The sequence below is a fragment of the Pezoporus occidentalis genome, unplaced genomic scaffold, assembly GCF_034315485.1.
Source record: "Pezoporus occidentalis ecotype Australia unplaced genomic scaffold, CSIRO_AGI_Poc_V1 ctg157, whole genome shotgun sequence".
NCBI classification, from domain to species: domain Eukaryota; kingdom Metazoa; phylum Chordata; class Aves; order Psittaciformes; family Psittacidae; genus Pezoporus; species Pezoporus occidentalis.
Genome location: NW_026913393.1, coordinates 777,162 through 796,956, shown reverse-complemented (window position 1 = coordinate 796,956; position 19,795 = coordinate 777,162). Strand labels below are relative to the sequence as shown.

The window sequence follows — 19,795 nt, the reverse complement described above, 5'->3', positions numbered from 1 at the left end:
GCTCTCAGTTTTGAGAAAAGCTTGTAGGTGTCTAGCTGCTTTGCATTTCAATGATGAAAGAGTACACTAGAGTTAAGTACTGTAGCACGCTCTCTGGAAATCTCCAAGGGGACTAGAAACTTGTGGAACCATAACTGAAACTTCTGTTGAGGCAACAGTGGCAAACAGAAGCATCCAATAACACTTGTCAGTATCTGTGCCGAGTTAAACAGTATTAGTAAGTAAATCTAAAGCTAGTTAAATAAAACCAAACACAACCAAACAAAAAGCCCAGCTGCCACATCAGAACTGCATCTCAGTCTGCAGCTTAGCACCTCAAACTTCCTGCTGACTAGGAGAGACAAATTCAGCATTTTATTATTTATCCCTGCTGATCAGCAGATCTTCATGACATTCATTCAAGAGGGTCTCAAGCAGCAGTTTCACTAGCTTACTAAATCCAAGAACAAGAATCTCCAAAAGTCATTACAGTACTGAGCTGACATTTGTTCTTTCTTGGGAATCCAGACTACTGCTGTCAAAGTGAAATAATATCAACAGCCCAAGAGCCAACTAGGAAGCTCAAGAATTCTGTACAGTGCTGCTGGCAATCCTGATATCATCTCATCCCTTAAAGCCACTTATTTTAAAATTAAACTTTGTATAACAGCCAGCATTACTCAAAGAGCTATCTAGCTACCTACTTACTCCTAAGGTAGTCAAGAAACGCAAAACCAAGGTCCAGTCCTTTTTATAGCTGACAGGAAGACAGAATCATAGAATCAACCAGGTTGGAAAAGACTCTGAACATCCAGTCCAACCATTACCCAACACTGCCAAGGCCACCCCTAACCCATGGCACTGAGGCCTCGTCTCCACAGTGTGTGAACACTTGCAGGGACGGTGACTGCAGCCCTGCCCTGGGCAGCCTGTTCCAATGCCTGAGCACCCTCTGGGGAAGGAATTGTTCCTCAGCTCCACCTAAACCTGCCCTTGTGCAGCTTGAGGCCGTTTCCTCTTGTCCCATCCCTTGTTCCTTGGGAGCAGAGCCCAGCCCCTCCTGGCTCCATCCTCCTCTCAGGCACTTGTAGGGAGCGATAAGGTCCCCCCGAGATCTCTCATCTCCAGACTGAACCCCTCAGGTCCCTCAGCCATTTCTCATAACACTTGTGCTCCAGGCCCTGCACCAGCTCCTTCTCTGGAGCCCTCCGGTAATAAAATACCTCTCTTGTAATGACAGGTCAAGAACTGAATTCAAACAAATGAGAACAGTATATCAAGAACTGCAGGTCACAAGAGTTCTACAGAGTGTAACAAAGGCTACACAGAGTATAACAAAGTATTTGTATATTTAACTTCGTATTGTTTAAAGAATTATTTTCTACTTGACATGACATTTTCTACATGACAAGAGGTCATGCAAACAGAAGGACAAAACAGACCAGGAAAACAAAGATAATCATAAAATAGTTGAGGTTGGAAAAGACCTCAAGATCATCCAGTTCCAACCCCCATGCCATGGGCAGGGACGCGTTGCACTAAACCATGTCACCCAAGACTGCATCCAACCTGGCCCTGAATACTCCCAGAGATGAAGCTTTCACAGCTTCCTTGGGCAACCCATTCCAGTGCCTCACCACCTTCACAGTAAAGACCTTCTTCCTTATATCCAATCTAAATTTCCCATGTTTAAGTTTTATCCTGTTACCCCTTGTCCTACCACTACAGTCCCTAATGAAGAGTCCCTCCCCAGAATCCTTATAGGCCCCCTTCAGACACTGGAATATTATAATACTGTTTCTATCTTCTAACATCATTGCAATTAGAAAACTATTTTTCTGAACTAGCAGTATTTACTGTCCCAGTAGCCCTGAAAGGGAGCTCTTGGAATTCTTTTAAGAGCTTGAGCTCTAAAAGTTAGATGCACAAAGTGAATCTCCATATGGCATATTCAGCTTCTGCTTTACAAAGTGCTTTCCAGTTAAGCATTTGGTCTTTGTCATGGTAAAGCCTTGCTAAATACATAGAGTCATCTCATGTCAAGTCAAATATTATCCCTAATCTTCAGTCTACTGATACACATTAAGACAAGAATGCTCTAATGTTTTATTTCTGGTTGTACTCCAGCTGGCAAAGGAAGAAAGCAGAAGGAAAACTCAGAATTTGGGGACTGCTCTAGGGAAGAAAATATAAGCAGAGGGCAGCATTAGAAACAAAAGGTGAACAGAAAAGATAAGGAACAGAATTAAGGTAGTCATTCATTCACAGCATACTCATAATTTTCCCAGAAAGCAGTGTCAAATCTGAAAGAGAATGCTAAAACCATTACCAGATAACAGCCATAACACATTTAATATATGGAAATCATTACCAACACCAGTCCAATCTAGTTTGTGCTATGATTAATACAAAGTCTAAAAGTAGCTGGATCAATGTGCTAATTCAGATATTAAGGTCGTAAACCAGATGTAGGTCCACTCCCCTAGAGATTAAGTGTCCGGGGCAAAATGCCCAGAATACTCCTGTGCCACCAGGTCTTCTACATTAGCAAAGAAAAGCACACCTGTGAAATGATTTGATACTTGTATGTCATGTAACGTGCTTATACAGGCACCTTTGTGGGACTTCTGTACATGAATTGAGAGCAGCCTTCATTATACTTACAAACGTAACCCTTGCCTCTCGCACAGCAGTTGCTATGAATTAAGTTGAGAAAGTCAAAGGGGTAGAATGCAAGTCATTCACCTACATGTAAATATGTATCAGGAGTAGAATCGCAGCACTAGAAATTTTCCAAGTTATTAAATATAAAGCACTTTCATTAACCAATAACATATTACAGTAAATAAACTGGTCTTCAGCAAACCTGCCTCCAAAGATAAAATTCCCCTTCAAAAGGGAGAATGGATGCAGCTCGTACAACTTAAATGAAACTACCAGACATAACTGAAAATAATTAGATGACTGAAGTGTTGACCAAGGAAAAACAAGTCTTTTGTGTTTTTTTCCATGGAAGCGTAGGTTCCATTATGCCCCTTCGATCATAGACAGGGTTATTAAGTAGAGCATAAGGCAGTGCTAGGCACCACCAGAGCACATACAATCTGCAATCTACTTAGTAATGAAAATTTAAATGTAAAGATGTTATTAGAAATTGTGACTTCACAAAGCATTGAGTCAGCTGTAAGCAAGCATTATATAAAACCAAAAGAATCTAACAAATCAAACACATGGAATTGATTTTTTTTAGCCATTTGTTTAAAGGAAAGCCTAAACATCCATTTTATCATCTCTGAAGGGGTTGCAACAATTTTGAACACAACAGCACTTACCTTGGTATTGTCACACATTTTGTATTGCAATTCTGGGTGGTAATGGCCTTCTCCAGCTCATCCAGCTGTCCTGTTTTCTTGAGCTTCTTGACCAAGCTTTTCACTGCTTTTTCACACCACTTTTCCTCCTGACCATTCTGCTCACCACCACCAGCCCCTCCAGAGCTACCAGATTTTTTCCATCCCAGAAGTCTCTTCACAACTGGTGGAGTGAATGGCAAAATGGACATGACTTTCACCAGACAGGACACTCAGCAAGCAAGATACTCCTGTATGATCCCTAAAAACACAAACCAAAACAGACATTAGCACTGAGGTTTCATAAGAAACAAATACCTTGCTTAGGACCTTTAATTTGATAGGACTGAGCGCAAGTCAGATAACAGTTCAGAAGTAGTCTGAATCATGGCTAGGTACTCCTTCAAGAAGGTTCAAACACAAGTTTGCTGCAGACTCTTCAATAGTTAGAAGAGACTAAGGTTGAATTAAACACTGAATTTGTCCTCAAGACTTCCCTGGCTAAAGTCAACTCCAGAAAATACAAAGTTAACTAGAATCTAATTTGGCATCTAGGCTGGCTGGTTTTCATCCCTAAAATTTTCCACAAGTGACTGACAAATCACATACACATATGTACACATTCTGCCTATCTCCAAATTAATTTAGCAGGCAAAATTGTGTTTGCAATGTCATTACAGTTTGACAGAAGTCTTCCAGCAGCCAGCCATTTCACAAACTTTTTCTCATTTTGTTTGTCATGTTTTCAACAGCTACCAATTTTTGTTCCATGGGGGACAGTGATTTGAAATTCACTAAAGTCTGGTAATAAGGTTATTCCCATCTTTCAGTGTCCTACAGATAATGAAACTTATCAACTGACAGTACTTAAAATCATTAAATCTTTCAAAATTCATTAAAGGATATTTAAAGCCTTAGTTTGCAGTTACCTAAGTAGTAGAACTGTCTGTTTTCAATTTTAATAGCCTTCATTCAGTATCAATTACCTGAATGAGGATGTTTATACAAAATGAAAGATTAGAATGGATGCTGAAATTTGGGCTATGTTTAGCATTCACTGTAATTTGCACTTAAAAATCAGTTTAAAGAGGAAATTATAGCCATTTAAAAAAAAAGTTTTGGTTTTGCAGCTTCTATGAGGCTAGTTTTAAGTATTAAAACATAAGACACAAATCAACCATATCATTTCAGGCAGACAGCTGTTAGCCTGAGAACATAATACTCCTACAGATAGAAATAAGGTTGCGGCTTTGGTTTTGGGGGGGCTTTTCTTGGTTCTTTTTTCGGGTGTTTTTTGGTTTTTGTTGTTGTTTTTTTTTTTTTCTTTTTTTCCACTACAGTGCCATATTTCCAAGCAGCAAATAGGTATTTGAACTCCAGGAAATTACCTTATTTCCAAGCTGTTCAAGTTAGTTCAGCTGAAAATACCTTGTTTTAGCTAAGACTATCATGAGGCTACTCAGTTTTAGCTTTCAAGGCAGCCTGTCTGCCTCCCCAGGCTGCAGAAGCACATCCCCTGCTTCTACCCAAAATACACCAACTTCATCTTACTGAAATTTCCAATCTGCAAAACAACACAGTTGGGATACTTCAGGCTACAGTAATCACGGCTAATTTATGCTTTGTCATGTCTCTGCAGTCTCAGAGAGGACCAACAAGTCAATAAACACTTTATTCTGTGGTTAACTTTAGATCATAAGTTTTCAACTTCGACAGAACAAAATATTCAGTAGGAATGACATTTCAATTTCAACTAAATTATACCTCCATACACCAGCTTCTGAAAGCACCTAAAAACAGGACTGAAGCAAGAATGGTAGGTTTGGGGGTCAAGGAGTCAGGGGTTCCAATAAACAGGGACTGAACTGTTCTGGACATGTTCTGAACTGTGCAGGCCTAGGAGTGAAACACATTAGACCTCCACTACAGTCCACTGAGTGGCTCCAGGGATAAAACAGGAGGCTTGCACTCCCTCTGCTGTTTTAAGGTGTCCAAAATGGGGAATAGCAACAGTCACTCTGAGCTCAAAAAAAAAAAAAAAAGACTTCAACTTTTGAGCAAGGTCATTAGATGTTTTAGAGGCATACAAAAGAAATTAAAAAATACTAAACCAAAAATGCACAGCCTCTTTTGATTCGAAGACCACATTTCAAATGCTAGCAGTTGACGATGTAGTATCTAAACATTAAATTCAATGCTAACAGATGGAGGCAACCAACTACCACCATCATTGCTTATCTACACCTATTCTTCTCCCATTTACAGAGCTCACCAGCACGTATTAACTGTTCTTCAGCTACAAATTTGATTAACTTTCAATGCCCCAGAATTCTCCTTTGATTGTCAGCCTTATAAAACACACACTTCAGCAGGGTTTCATTTACCACCAAGGTAAATTGCTTATTCTTCCAGGCCCGCACTGCTTTTATCTAATCCTTCAGCTTTACAATACTCCTCGTGATGAGGTGTCCAATTTTGCAGTATTCTCTCCCTTAAGACATAACACTGATCTATGTATCATTTTCTGTACTCTTTGGTGCTTTTTTCCTTATTTTTAACTATGATTTGCTTTTCTGTTTCACATGCATGCCGAGTGATTTAAGTCTGGCAGCAGGAAAGAAACCCCATACATTTCAGTTTCATTGACATTTGAACTCTCATACAATTCTGACAGAGGCAAAAACTACAACAACAAAAATAATCTTTTTCTCATTTCCAAAATATTATGAGCTCAGACCTAGTTAATCAGAAATTTCCAGGTATTATCCTTAGTTTTGACCAGTTCCTTTACAGACACGTGCTCATCTGTACCTGTAAAAATCACAGGGTGATCCCCTATCCCCATGAAGAGTAGCTTTTTCCAAAACACAAACCAAAACTTAAAGGCACACATTTAAAGAGGCCTTTATGACAATTATTGCAGCTTGGGAGCTATTTAAAGGAAAAATACAACACACACCACAGCTGCAGTTTAAGAGTCTGGGAGGCTTAAACTACCCTCTTCCTTCTAGCTACTGTTTTGCCACATCAGGGATTTGCCAGAAGTATCAATAAGAATTTCACCAGTTATTTCTGTAGTGGCCCCATATCTTTTAACAAAAGAGCAGAGATTGTGACACAAGTAGGACAGAAATTCATTCAGCTTAATACTTCAGCCAATTGTGGCGAGTACTCATTGGAGTACCCTGATTTATGGAGAAACAGCACTCTGCTCCAAGCCTAGAGGAGGCATCTACAAAAAGCAAGGCATGGTTAGGTTGAATTATGAGCAATTTGGATAAATGCAAAGTATGCAAGGAGAAAGCCTTGAAATACCCTACTAGGTCAGAAGAGTACTGCATATAGCCTGGTGCTCCATCATCTCAGGTGGCAAATGGACATGCTACTCAAGGCCATCACAAACCTGGCTAATTTATGTGGCCCACTCTCCCCATAATTATTCAGCATCTTAAACTGTTACAGCATGAAATTGAAGGCCACATTCCTACCTATTCCCTTCAACAGCTATTTATGGACCTGTTGTTCACAAATTCATCTAACCACTTTCTGAACCTGCCTCCCACAATCTCTTGTGGCAGACAGCACCACAATTTAACTGCCCAATGTTGTAAGAAAGTACTTTCAGCTATTTTACTCTCTTCCTAGTTTCAGAAAGTGCCTCTTATTCTAGCACTGCAAGTTTTGCTGAAGAACTGTTTCTACTCATCTGCAAGCTTCATAATTCTGTACATTTGAATCACGTCCCCCCCCCCAAAAAGAGGGCTATCAGCCTTTTATCACAAAGAAGTATCTGAATGAACATAGCTCATACAGTTTGAGAAGGTCTTCTGGGCAGATGCCATGCCTGAAAGCTTTACTATTTCAGTTAAATTACAAATACTCCGAGTACTGCATAAGGACTGACCCAAAGAATACAGGAAAACTCTATCAGCCTATGGTCATCTTTTCATTTTTCTTTTTGGTCACAGTACCCCAACATTCTCCACATTGTAATTAAAATAAAAAAGGAAACCTACACCTCACAAGGTATTTGGAGAGGGGAGGCAGACACCACATGTTTGAACACCTGGCTGGAGCTCAAACAAAAATGAGGAGACCTACACCTGCATTGGATCCTGACTATATCCACCCAGACAGACTCAGATACAATGTTTTACACTAGTGGGTTTAGGAGTCGCTGCTGCAGCTCATTTTTGACCAGCAAATCCCAGTTTCCACTCTAACACTCCAACACACTGGGACTCTGAGTAATTGCAGGGAGAACCCCCTTCTGAGCTCAACTATAGCTGAACTGTTAGTATCAAGGCAGCAGTGCAATACAAAGCAGAAAGCTTCCACTATTTTTTATCCCCTTCCATGTTCTCTGCATTGTGCCTTAAAACTGGAGCTCTGAATGCTCAAGGAATACTTACTGCTGCTCAGAGAAATACGACTGCTTCTTTAGATAGCTGGAACACATGGAGCACGTGCTGTTACTCCCAACAGATTAATACTGGAAGACTAACAAATTGCCTAACTTTGGTAGTATTTGTTTCATCTCTGCCCCCGTAGTATCTCTCTGCTTCCTGATGCACACATGTTTCTATAGTTGGTCAAACAGTGTCATAGTTGGCACTTCTAAAGTCATAGTTTGAGTCATGTCTGCTATTATTCAATTCTACTGTGGTTCTCTGGAACAAGTATTAAATATTAAGCCCATGATCCCAGCAATAACTAAGCATAAAAGATGAACAAAACCTTAAGGGCAGCATGCTAGCAGAGTAAAATCTTCAAGGGAAATTTTTCTTTCCAGAGTGTCTGGAACATGCTATAAACACATTGGTGCTACCAAAAATATCAAGTGATCAAGTAATTTATTCTAAAGCCTTATGCAGCATATTTTATATCAGTCTGACTATTCATCTTAAACTTGAAATAAAGAAATCTGATCTTTCCTGGTTTTACTACAAGTATTCTGGCTTAGAGGAATTTCATTTGCGAGAGCTCTTCTCGAATAAAGAGGACAGAAGTTAAGCTTCTGAGGAAAGAAGATCGAGGAAAATAATTTGTGGTATTTGAGAGAGTCTACGAGTTCATTTCCTCCCTATTTTAGCCCTGTTTTCATACTTATTTTTTTTTTAAAGGCAATGTTTTTTTCATTAATCCTGGAATTCTGACAACATTCTTTATCAATTTCACCAAGCGCACAATGTTTCAGGATATTTTAGAAGATGGGGGAATATCCACCCTTTCCCTTCAGATGCAGCCCTGTGACATTACTGGCTTCAAGATAAGGTAGCATTAATTGAAGCCTAATCTATTTAAGGCAGCATAATAAATTATTTTAGAAGACCTTACATTAGTCTAGACAGTAGTGGGATTTGAAGTTTTAAAAGGCATAGCTTGTGCAGTACTGCATGTCTCCTATATTAAGCCAAAATCATTAATACTTTAAGAAACAATAAAACAAGTATTTCATATTGCATTGAGCCAGTCTTTCCCCTTTCAGGCAGAATACACTCTAAAGCACTTGGTGAAACAGACAAGAGAAGACATTTCACTTCTATTGCACCCACAACCACTCCAAAAAGCTGCCTTTGGAGATTCCAGAAGGGCTAACTCCTTCCCCTACAAATGCACCTTAGAGACACCTGGTTCTGCCACATTGCAGGAGCTCAAACCTACTGCAATGTACAAGACTTTTCTGAAGAACACACCACCATGAGATTTAAAGATGGTGCCCATTCTTCTCCACTCATATTCAGGTCAAGGTAGGTCAGCTTTAGGTATTCCCTTACTGGATTTGAGGTGTTGGCAGGTTTTTGTTTGAGGAAGATGGGGTTTAGAGCTGGGGGAAGGGGAATTCTGCCCTACTGAGCAATGCCCTCAGATCCACCTCAGTTCAGCTTTTTAGCCAATTAGGCCAGTAGTGGGGAGAGGCCCTGAAGAGCTCCCTCCCAAGGGGCTCCATCTGTCCCACAGTTCCATCTGGCCAGCTCACAGGCCAAAGCTCAAAGATATGAAGCCAAGGTCCTGGTTCAGCTTTGACACCAGCCAATGAAGTTCAAGGCAGGCTGCTTGTGATCTGAGGGGACAAGAGCAAAGAAAATTCCTCCTCTGGGTCAGCTCCGGAATAGGAATTTGAAACATGCCTATATAGAGACTCAATGTACACATTAATTTTTATTACTCTTGAGTATTGCCATGCATTTTGAAACTCTGAATAACTGTACTAACTTTACATGGCTCAGTGAAAACAGAATTACCCACTCCGAAAGTAGACTTCCTTTTTTTTTTTGCTCTTGCTCACTTCATGAAGTTTGATTATGAGTCAAATGAGAAAACTAATTTCTCATACAAGGAGCTAAACTAAGGAGGATCATAATGTTATGAAAGCTTCATAAGCTGGGGTTTTCTCCAATTACTGCAAATTACAGACAAATGTAGTAATGAAAAGCTATATTGCTACTACAAAATTTGCACACTGCATGTAACACATTCATTCCTGGTACACCAAAATTGCATGCAACTGAAGAGAAAGAAGAAACGTTCATTTTACTGACCTTGGGTTAAGCTACTAATGGGACTATTTTAGCAACTTTTCTAGAACTGCAAAAGAGGAAAATAACCACAACTGCAGTCAGCCAATCCACCTGCCTCTGCAAAGCAGCAGAATTCTTCCACTTAGTATTATGAACTTTGCAGCATTGATCCTTAAAACTGAAAGACCTTTTTTAGACCTACAAAAGCACAGAATAAACACTCCAAACCACAGCAGTTTAAGCCCCTTTTACCTCCTTTGCTTTGACTAAAATTTCCCATGTGTAGAAGGCAAGTATCAGTTTCCTTATTTTAGAAAATAAATACTCCTGGGCTAAATTTGACAGGAACATTCATAGAACTGATTATCAGGTACCTAGTTTTGATCTGCATAGCTTAGCAGCTTCTCCACTTCCTTAAACCATAAACAATTGCATTTAACAATTAGTTAATGCAAATTCACTTTCAAGATAGGTCTAACCTAAATGTTCAACAGGCCAGTCCCCCACAGGCCCCTGATATGCAAGAGCTCTCTCTGCAATGTCTAAGGTTAACCTCTATACCTCCAGTGTAGGTAAATCTAGCCTGAGCTAGACTAACCTGACAGGAGACTCAGGAACTGCTCTCTCACAGTCTCCTCTCGGCCTTACTTCACACAATGGCTGTCAAACACACATAATAATTATAAAATGTCATCTGGAATGAAGCCTTACTGTTTGTAGAACAGATTCTCTGCTGAGAGTGGAGAGCAACATTTTAGGAAAGTTTTCTGCAGTAGCCAATTTCTTCTAGCCCAGAGAGTATTGAACACAGGGCTGCCTGTACTATTCTATTACAAAAAAAAAACTAATCCCATCGCATGACCTGCAGCAATTCAGTTTAACAAATCAACAATTACAAATATTTTGGCAAAGTAAGCTTAGGTATTGTTTGCCTCTCAGCACAGTTCACAACCAGTTTATGGCTTTATGATAAAAGTCATTAAATCCAATCTGAAAAGCAGAATTTACAGCTCACTTAGCAAGTCAGGCCCATAAATGGATGCTTTCAATTACAGGGCATTTACGTGCACAATCATTATGGCAGTGCTGAGTACATTTGGAAACTCTAGAATACTTTTTATAATAATTAAAACTTTGCGTACTATTCTTTATATAAACAAAACTTAGGAATTCTCTTCAGTCTCAAGCAGAGCTCAGATTCATTGTTATACAGAACCTACTACAAAGCCTGTTCTCCCAGTGCTTTTGTGGGAAAGGGATTAGAGAGGTGGAAACAAGTTTTGTTTTTTAAAGTTGCTTTTAGTAGCACAGATTTTGCTGAGCTCCAATAAACTCAATTATATCAACTGGTGCTCAACACTTCTGAGAGATCAAGTGGAACAGGAAGATGGAGGAGGACCCAGGAGGGCCTTTCATTTGGAGATTTACTGAGCAATTCAAGCCTATTTGATTTTGTTTGTGAATCTACCCTCTAGGTGAAACAGGAGATCAGTTACAAGACAAATTTTAACCTCATTTTTTTACAATTGTGTCGTTCTTTTTACCATCAAACAGAACCTCAGGGAAGTTGACATATTCTTCAAGATGTATTACTCACACCCAGCTTCTTCCAGAAAGAAAACTGGATCTTCAAACACTTGTTCTCTTTGGTGACAGCCAGTGCAGTCAGGGTCTGACCCACACAACTGCAGAACAAAATCAACTACCAGGTTACTCTGTTAAACATCCCAACATATTGTTAAATATGCACTTAGACTCCGCTTTGAGGTAAGTTTAAACCACCTTACACGGGATCCTCCCCTTCCTCTTTCTAACGGCATTTGTAACCAACGTTATCTTTCATCATGATAGTGCTAAGCAAACGGGGGAAGGGACTTCAAAAACCTCCCCTTTACCTACATTCCCACTCCCCTCGAATTCCCTAGAGATTGTAAACACTAGCGTTTTAAAGCTACAACTTAGACAAATAACCTGCAACAACACTGCAAAAGTCTTAAATAGCAACCTGGTTCTGCTAAAAGAAGCTTCTCACCTTAACAAGAGGTGAAAAGCTTTTTTTTTTTTCAGCCTGAACAACAGAGCAAAGACTGATCAGTCTCTCACTACAGAGTTCAACCCCCACAGAAATAATGTCATGAATCAGTCTTGAAAGTACAGTTCTCCAGGCTAGGAGAAGAACACTTAAGAACAGACTAACCTGCTGTTATGTGCAGATCTCCTAATAAGCTGTCATTATAAGCTCCATGCTACAGATGGAATCTGGCTCTTTTATAACTGTGATAACATGAGCTCTGCACACAACATTCACAGGTTGCAGCATTTACTAACAGCACTTTCAGCAATACTCCTTTGGTAAATTCACTTTTTCTTATGGCTCTGCGTTTGTAAAGACTACAGCACACATGTGTTGGAATCTTGGGGCTGTCTGGTCAAAAACTGTGACAGACAAGCAAACCACGGGACAAGGGTGCAGTCTGAATCCCAGCTGTTCAATTAACAGCTCTCCAGGACTATCACACTAGCTCTTCACTCACCCACGTGTGGGGGGTTTTCTTCCCGTCCTTTTTTACTTCCCCAGAGTAAAGAATAAAAACTAAAGTCACACTTTTTCTCTTCCCTTCCACTCCACATAAGCAAACTACACACATGAGCTCTACAGCTCTGCAGTACCCCCAACTACTTGTATTTTTCATGCACAGCCTCTCCCATGCGCTTATCTAGCTAGATGAAGCACTCAACAGACTACGCTTGTTTACATCTCGCAGTACACAGATAACTACAGCATTAAAACTAGTGCCATGAAGAAAACCACTAATCTTAACTCGCTCGTGTACACGTCTCGTGTAGGTAGCGCTTATTTCACGTCCGTGGCTCTGCACCTAGGAGGGGAACAGACAAAAGGGCACTGGCTGAAGCGGAGCCTAAACACTTCTTTTGCAACTTGCGCTTAACTTTCTCCACCACCCCGGCGCGGAGTACTGCACACCTAATCTCTGCAAGAGAAAAAACACTGGACAGAGAAGGAGAGGAAGGAGAAGCACTGATATCCCCCTCCTCCCCTCGACCCCCGTACACACAGCGAGAGGGGCATGGACCGCTCCTTCCCACCCCTCACCGCGGGGACACCTCGGCGTGCGGCCGCTGCTGCGGTGACAGCGACCCCCGCGCCCCCCGCCCCGCTCCCCCTCGCACACCACCAGCGAGCAGCTCCCCGCGGTACCGGCAGCTCCCCCAGCCCCGTCCCGCCACCGCCGTTGCCCTCCGCAGCCGCCCGCCTCGTCCCACCACAACAAAGGGGGAGGAGGGCGTGGAGAGGCGCCCCCGGCCCCCGCCGCCACCAGGCCCGGCCCGGCTCTCACCCAAATCCGCAGGCAGACGGCGGGACCCCGCTTCCCGAGCCGCGGCAGAGCGGTGCTCCCCGTCCCGCGGCGAGGTCGAGTCGGGCTGCGGGAGCACCCCGGAGACCGACCTCTTCCCTGAAGAGGCTTGGGCTCGCCCGGTGCCTCAGCGCCGACTGCCCCGTTCGCCGCCTCGCCGCTTCCCTTTACCTCTCTCGGCGCCCCGCCCCGGCGCTGGGCGGGGAGGCGGAGCACTGGTTCCTCCGCCCGTCTCTTAGGAACGGCGAGCGGTGATTGGCCAGAGGGCCCCGAGGCCCGGCCCGAGGAGCCAATCGACTGCCAGCAGAGGGGCGGAGGGAGACGCAGCCGGGGAGGCAGGGCTTGCGTGCCCCGAGCGCCGGGGGCGGAGCGGCGCCGCTGATTGGCTGAGCGAGCCATCACTCCTCGTACCAGCACCCGCCGGGGGCGGTTGACCGCGGTAGGAGGGGCGGAGCGGAGGTTTGACTGACCCGCGGGCGCGCAGCCGCGCTGGCGGAGTGATACCACGCGTACTGCTGATTGCGTCCCGTAACCTGCCGCGATAGGGCAGGGGTGGGAGCTGAGAAAAAGTAGTGCGCGCCTCGCCGGCGGGAGTGGTCGTCCTGCTGCCCTCAAAACCGTAATTAAATCGAAGTTTAAATGCACCTTGCACAGGGGAGGGCAAAATCTCTTCCCTCAGGCACGGACCCGCTCCCCACCCTTCCCTGCTTCCCTCATCTCATCTCCAAATGGATTTAAACTGCCCCGAGGCTTCATCCGCGCACAGCACAGGCTGGAACGGGCACTGTGATGCCGACACAACGCTGAGGAAAGGCTGCCCCTCGTCCTAAGTGGCTCCTCAGTGTGGTTTTCCCCTCATGTCATTGTCTTGCCTTGATTCCAGCCACTGCCTTCAGTGGAGCTCACAGTGCCGGCCACCCGTGGGGCGGTCACGGTGTAACGCAATCGAATTCCTAACCCTGAGCGGCCAGGCTCACCACAGGTAAATTAAGAGCTTGTTGCCCCACAACAACGTGACCAGGACCCATCAGCACCGAAAAGCCGTTGCTTGTCCTTATCCCACCACCTTCCATACGTCCCAGCCGCAGACCATTTGTCTTACACAGAGTCACAGAGGGGTTTGTGTTGGAAGGGGCCTTAAAGCTCAGCCAGTTCCAGCCACGGGCAGGGACCCCTTCCACTGGAGCAGCTTGCTCCAAGCCCGGTCTTGAGCACTGCCGGGGATGGGGCAGCCACAGCTTCTTTGGGCACCCTGTGCCAGCACCTCAGCACCCTCACAGGGAAGAGCTTCTGCCTAAGATCCCATCCAAGCCTCTTAGGTCCCATCTCACAACTCAAGAGGTTGCTTTCGCAGCCGTGCTCCTCTCCCAGCCTGAAAAACTTTCTGGGTTGGAACTGGATGATCTGAAAGTCCTTTCCAACCTTAACTATTCTATGACTCTGTGTAGGTGCTGTGATTCAGTGTCCTGGGCACATGCCCCATCTCAACGGGTTTGGTGCTGTCAGGAGCCAGGTGAGGCACCTCTCCCATCATCTATCCCTGCTGACAGAATGATAGATGTCAACTGGCATAAATCTCCCTTTTTCCTTTTCTATGCTTGGAATTTCACAGCCTGAAGCACGCATGCAGCTTTATTCCATGTTTTTGTTGCATTTTTTTCACCAGTTTGAGTTTCAAAGTTTGAGTTTCAAACTTGTCATAAAATTAATATAAAAGTAAAATGGAGGAGATTTTGCCCGAATGCAAATGGCATTTTCCAAGGCCAGTTTGAATGCGCTTTGAGAGACATGGTTTAGTCTGAGGCATCCCTGCCAGCAGCAGGGGGTTAGGATTGGTAAGCTTTAAGGTCTCTTCCAACCCAAACCATTTTGTGATTCTATCATTCTAAGATACCCACTGCAGACAATGGGGAGCTGCTAACAGATTATCATTGTGGTTTTGAAAGATAAGGACGCGTTCCAGTCATACTGTATCTGAAAACAGAGACCGGCTGCCCAGCTAGCGCAGCACTCGCTTTTGTGAAGGGTTCACTGTGTGCAGAGATATTTTATTTTTCTATGAACACCAAGTTAATTAAGCTCAGTTTTCCTATGGATTTACGTCTCCCATTCCCTTCACCTTTCCACTCTATTAAATCCACAGCCCCACTCTAATATCCCAAAGGCTGGCTTCTGATATATCCAAGGCTGACTTCCATGTCCCAAAACTAATTTTTCTGGTTCGTAACTTGGCCATGGACTAGCACATGCTGGTTCAGGGCTATGTGTTCTCTGGCTGGCCAGACGCCCTTCGATTCTCTGCTGCCAAGGAAGCCAAACAGTGCTGATAAGGGCTGAGCTTTCTCTGCTTTCCTCCAGGGCAGAGCACTAACAAGGTTTTTCTCTTCTAATGCCAATGAATCTTGGCCAACATTGCGTTTCCAAAAGCCCTGTGCCGATGTTAGGTTTGGTTGAAATAGAACAAAAGGTTGACTAGCTTATATTGGGGGATGCAGACAAAAGAAACCCATCAAATCTGTGTAAAAATCCTTTCTTTAGGGAAGGAAATTGCAAGCAGTAGGAGAAGTAAAGCAAATGGAAGAAGGTGGTGTCAGGGCTGCAAATCACAGAGCCCAGAAGCTACCTGAGAAGCATGGTTGCCGTGGAGAAGCCAGGCAGAGATGTGCTCGTACAACATGAACACCACTAGAGAAAGGGCTCCCAGCCATGCAACTGCAGAAATAGCACTTAGTTTGGTGAAAACAAAGCAGTGAAACTCACTCCCTCTTACCAAAGCAGGATAATGACAGGTCATGATAACTGAACCACATAGCTGGGCATGTTTTGAACACAACTGGTTAGGTATTGGTGGGTGGCAGGTCCATTAGTATTCAAACCTGAGTGGAAAAGCATCAGCATCTCTTGCAAGGTTTGCTAATGTGTCAGGGGAATCGGCATCCTCACACGAGCAACACAGTGGTCTTTCACAGTCACCTGTCTGCAGGAAAGAACAAGGGAAATCATCTGAAATCTGAAGGAAACATGTTGAAACAGCAGCTGGCTGCACTCTGCTGTAGAGAGTACACGTTGACTTCCCAAAGGCTGTGACCAAATCCCCAAAGAGGTAAAAGAAACACAATGCTGATACCAGATAACTTCAAAAGACACCTGTGATTTCTAAATGACCCGAGGCTATCAGATATTGCTGCGTGAAGCTGGAGACAAGTGTAAAACACAAGGCCAGGAAGGCAGGGCTTGGAGGCAGAAGAGAGAGGTTTTATGTTAAGGGCATTATTGCCAATATGTCAAAATTATCTGTTAAACTGAAAAAAAAAGAAAAAAAGAAGAGCTTTGAACAGAGCAGTGATACAAATAGATCAGCCAGCACATTGGAGGCAGGAAGTAATGTATGACAAAAGTGACTATAAATCCATGGAGAACCGCTACTAAATGCTCCCAGATTTCTTAGCTCATTCCATTGAAGCAGTACCATACAGTTTAGTAAGTGCTTTGTCTCTTACATCAGCTACTGCAGTGCTGCTTCCCTGCTTACTGTAAATGCCATTTCAGCATGCTATTTTCTCTCTGAGCTTACATGAAGGTAGCTTTCATCTTCCGCAAATCTGCGAAAGATTATGAAAGGGGGAACGGCACACAGAGAAGCTGGGTCTGGAAACTGAAAGGGACAGATTCCCTTTCATGCCACATTACTTCATGGCCAAATGGCATGAAAGAAGCCTTTCCTTGTCATTGCAGGATTGCCAGCCACAGTGACGAAGAGTCCAATGGTTGCAAAATCATCCCAGCATGAAAAAACTCCTCTAGGATTGAGACTGTGTCTCCCCCAGGCTCAGAGGGTTAAATACCAGCTAAAACCACTTCTCTTTACATCCCATGAAGTCTGTAAGCAGCTTCACATTATGTCCCTTCTTGTGGCAGCATGAAGAGGGTTAAAGAGGAAACCACACTATGCTTTTCCCATCGCACAATGAGAGGCACAGCAGTTGGTTTTCGAGACAGCTAACTGCTGGCCTACTGTCCAAACAGGCATTTACATTGAAGTGAGTAGAGAAGAGCTTTAACATCATAAATTAAAAGAAAGCCATTGCGTGAGGCATAGAAGTCTCCAAAATGAATGGGAACTACTCAGTCGTACTGGTGTATAGTAGATTAAATATGCGCAAAGGGCCATGTACTCCTTGAACTTTAAAAAACACTGCGACTTCAGGCTGGGATTAATTGCAAAATGCATAAAAAGGTGTTTTATATTTCTGCTCTTGTATGTATCTTTTCAGTCATAAAATTGCACTGAAATGTTGAAACTCAAATCTGTTCACTACCTCTTCTGAAATGCAGAAGTGTGTTTCCAATATGTAGTTTCAGACTAGGCTGTTAGGAGAGTCCTAGGCAAAGTGAAAAAAATATAAGGGAAATAGACCACAGTGCAAAATCCAGATTGCCAGCCCTTGGAGTCTGCAGTGTCTGTCCTGTACCTTTGTCAAAGTGAACTGAAGATATAACTGGTATTCAAAATAATGGGATAAAAATGAAGATATGTCTTTCTGGCCCATCATGGTACCAACTTGTTTGTCTTATAAGGTAGTTATATTTATCAGATGGAATGGAGTTAGACAGTAATCCTTGTAAGTGATATCTCATCTAAGAAGTTCATAGTGCACTGAGAAGATGGACAGGCTGGAGAGCATCCAGAGAACAGCCATGAGGATGATGAGAGGACGGGGCAGCCTGTGTGGAAAGGGTGAAAGAACTATGTTTGTTCAGCCTAGAGAAAAGAAGGCTCAGGGGAGACCCTGTCACATGTTCCAGTATTTAAAGTGTGGCTACAAAGATAGTTTCCCTTTTTACATGGAGTTCCATGGGAAAGATGAGGCAACGGGCACAAGTTACTCCTGGGGAGATCCTGGTTGGACACAAGTGGAAAATTTTTCCTAATGACAACCAACCATGGGAATAATCTCCCCAGTTAAGTGGTGTGTTCCCCAACATTGAACACTGTTAAGATTTGGCTGGACAGGGTGCTGGGTTATCTAGTGTAGATCATGCTGTGCCTAGACAGATTGGACCAGATGATCCTTGAGGTCCCTTCCAGCCTGGGATTCTGTGATTCTCCTGATCTATATATCTGCTCAAGTTCCTCATTTACACTGCATAATTCTGATGAGTAAATGATTTAACTACCTTAACTTATCTTAACTCCTAGTGCCTCTTTGCACATAAACCTAGTTGCCCTGAGTAACCAAAAGCAGAGCAAGTAGGGAGAGACAACTTTGGCATAATCAAGCAAACACTTGAATTTTGAACTCTTGCTGCATTAACATGCTTCACATTGCACTGAAACGGAACAAGAGCTTTCATACAGCTGGGCAGTAAGGTCTTGCCACAGGAAAATCCTGAAGGCCTGGATCCATCTAGGGAGCTTCACGGCTCAGATGCAGTCATGGATGTTATACACAAGCTCAGTGAACTCAATTTCATGCTAGTCTCCTGGCTTCAAAGCCTTGGTTTTACACCTGACTTTAGGTGTGGTCAGCGACACAAAGAAACGGTGATGTTTTACCATGCTTGAACTCAAAATGCATTTTAATTAGGCTTGGCTGGCACAGGATGCTGCCGTTCAGCAGGCTGCAGAGCCTCTGAGATGATTCTGCAGGACCTGCATCAGGACCAGCACCACCAGATGAAGAGAGGCAGGGGCTCCCAAGGGTCCATTTGGACAGATACCCTCTACTCCTAGCTAAGGGATGTCCGCTCTCCGCTGTCAGTTGTCACTGTCTTATTTCCTTCTGTTTTCCTGATTTTTATAGATTAGAAACATTTCTTGTTGTCAGCATTTCTGTTTCTTTTCTCTCTGTCCTTTCTTGTTATTCCAAATACTGCACCATTCATCTGCGTACATCCTTTATTTTGAATTAGTTGATTAGAAACACATTTATGCTAACCCCAAATAAGCCATCATTAATGTGAAATAGCCTTGTTTACAAAGAGATTTACGCAAGTTTATCTTTATTGACTTAAACAAACAAGTGTAATTTGTAAGTAGGCCTTGGGGGACAATAGCTTTGTTTCTGAATTAACGGCAGGCCCTGGTCCAGCAAGGATTTGTGTACATGTTTAAATCTGTGCAGTGAATAAGCCAGCTGAATGCAGCAGGATCAGTCCTAGGAACAAAATTCAGCATAAATGCAAACCTTGGTATGATTAATTTTTTATCATCCTTATTCCGTTTTTTTCTGTTTGCTTTTTCCATCAAGCAGACATTAATCCATTACAGCGAACCTGCAAAATAATAATAATAATAAAAATAGCTTGTGCCTCCCTAGGAAGGATCAAAATAAACCAATTTATGATGTGATCAGTTATTGCAATACAGTCTGTTTCTGTTTTACACTGTGTAAGGCGCACTATGCTAATTAAGCATATGTTTGTATAGATTAGTCTCAATGAGATTTACCCCAGTTTTCTACACCATCTGTGCAAGATTGGTAGCCGAGTTGGAAGTGATCTCTGTGTATATTGTCTGTATTAGTTGAAGAAGTGTTTAGAATCCTTTGAGGTAAAAGTTCTATTT

The 19,795-nt window shown here is 43.0% G+C and overlaps 1 protein-coding gene across 3 annotated transcripts in view; it reads right to left on the bottom strand.

The window, feature by feature from the left end:
• Positions 1-13,424, bottom strand: part of SMAD2 (SMAD family member 2) — a 51,529-nt gene extending 38,105 nt beyond the window's left edge. Inside the window, exons 1-3 of one of the 3 annotated variants that reach the window (XM_062611749.1) lie at positions 13,210-13,424; positions 12,673-12,729; positions 3,312-3,591 (exon numbers count right to left, since the gene is read on the bottom strand). In XM_062611749.1, the coding sequence (XP_062467733.1) occupies positions 3,312-3,541 (230 nt within the window). In that variant the 5' untranslated portion in view covers positions 3,542-3,591; positions 12,673-12,729; positions 13,210-13,424. Of the gene's footprint in view, positions 1-3,311; positions 3,592-12,672; positions 12,730-13,209 lie in introns of those variants that run through there. The other 2 variants (XM_062611748.1, XM_062611750.1) reach the window with 2 other exon arrangements.
• Between the last annotated feature and the right edge of the window lie 6,371 nt (positions 13,425-19,795).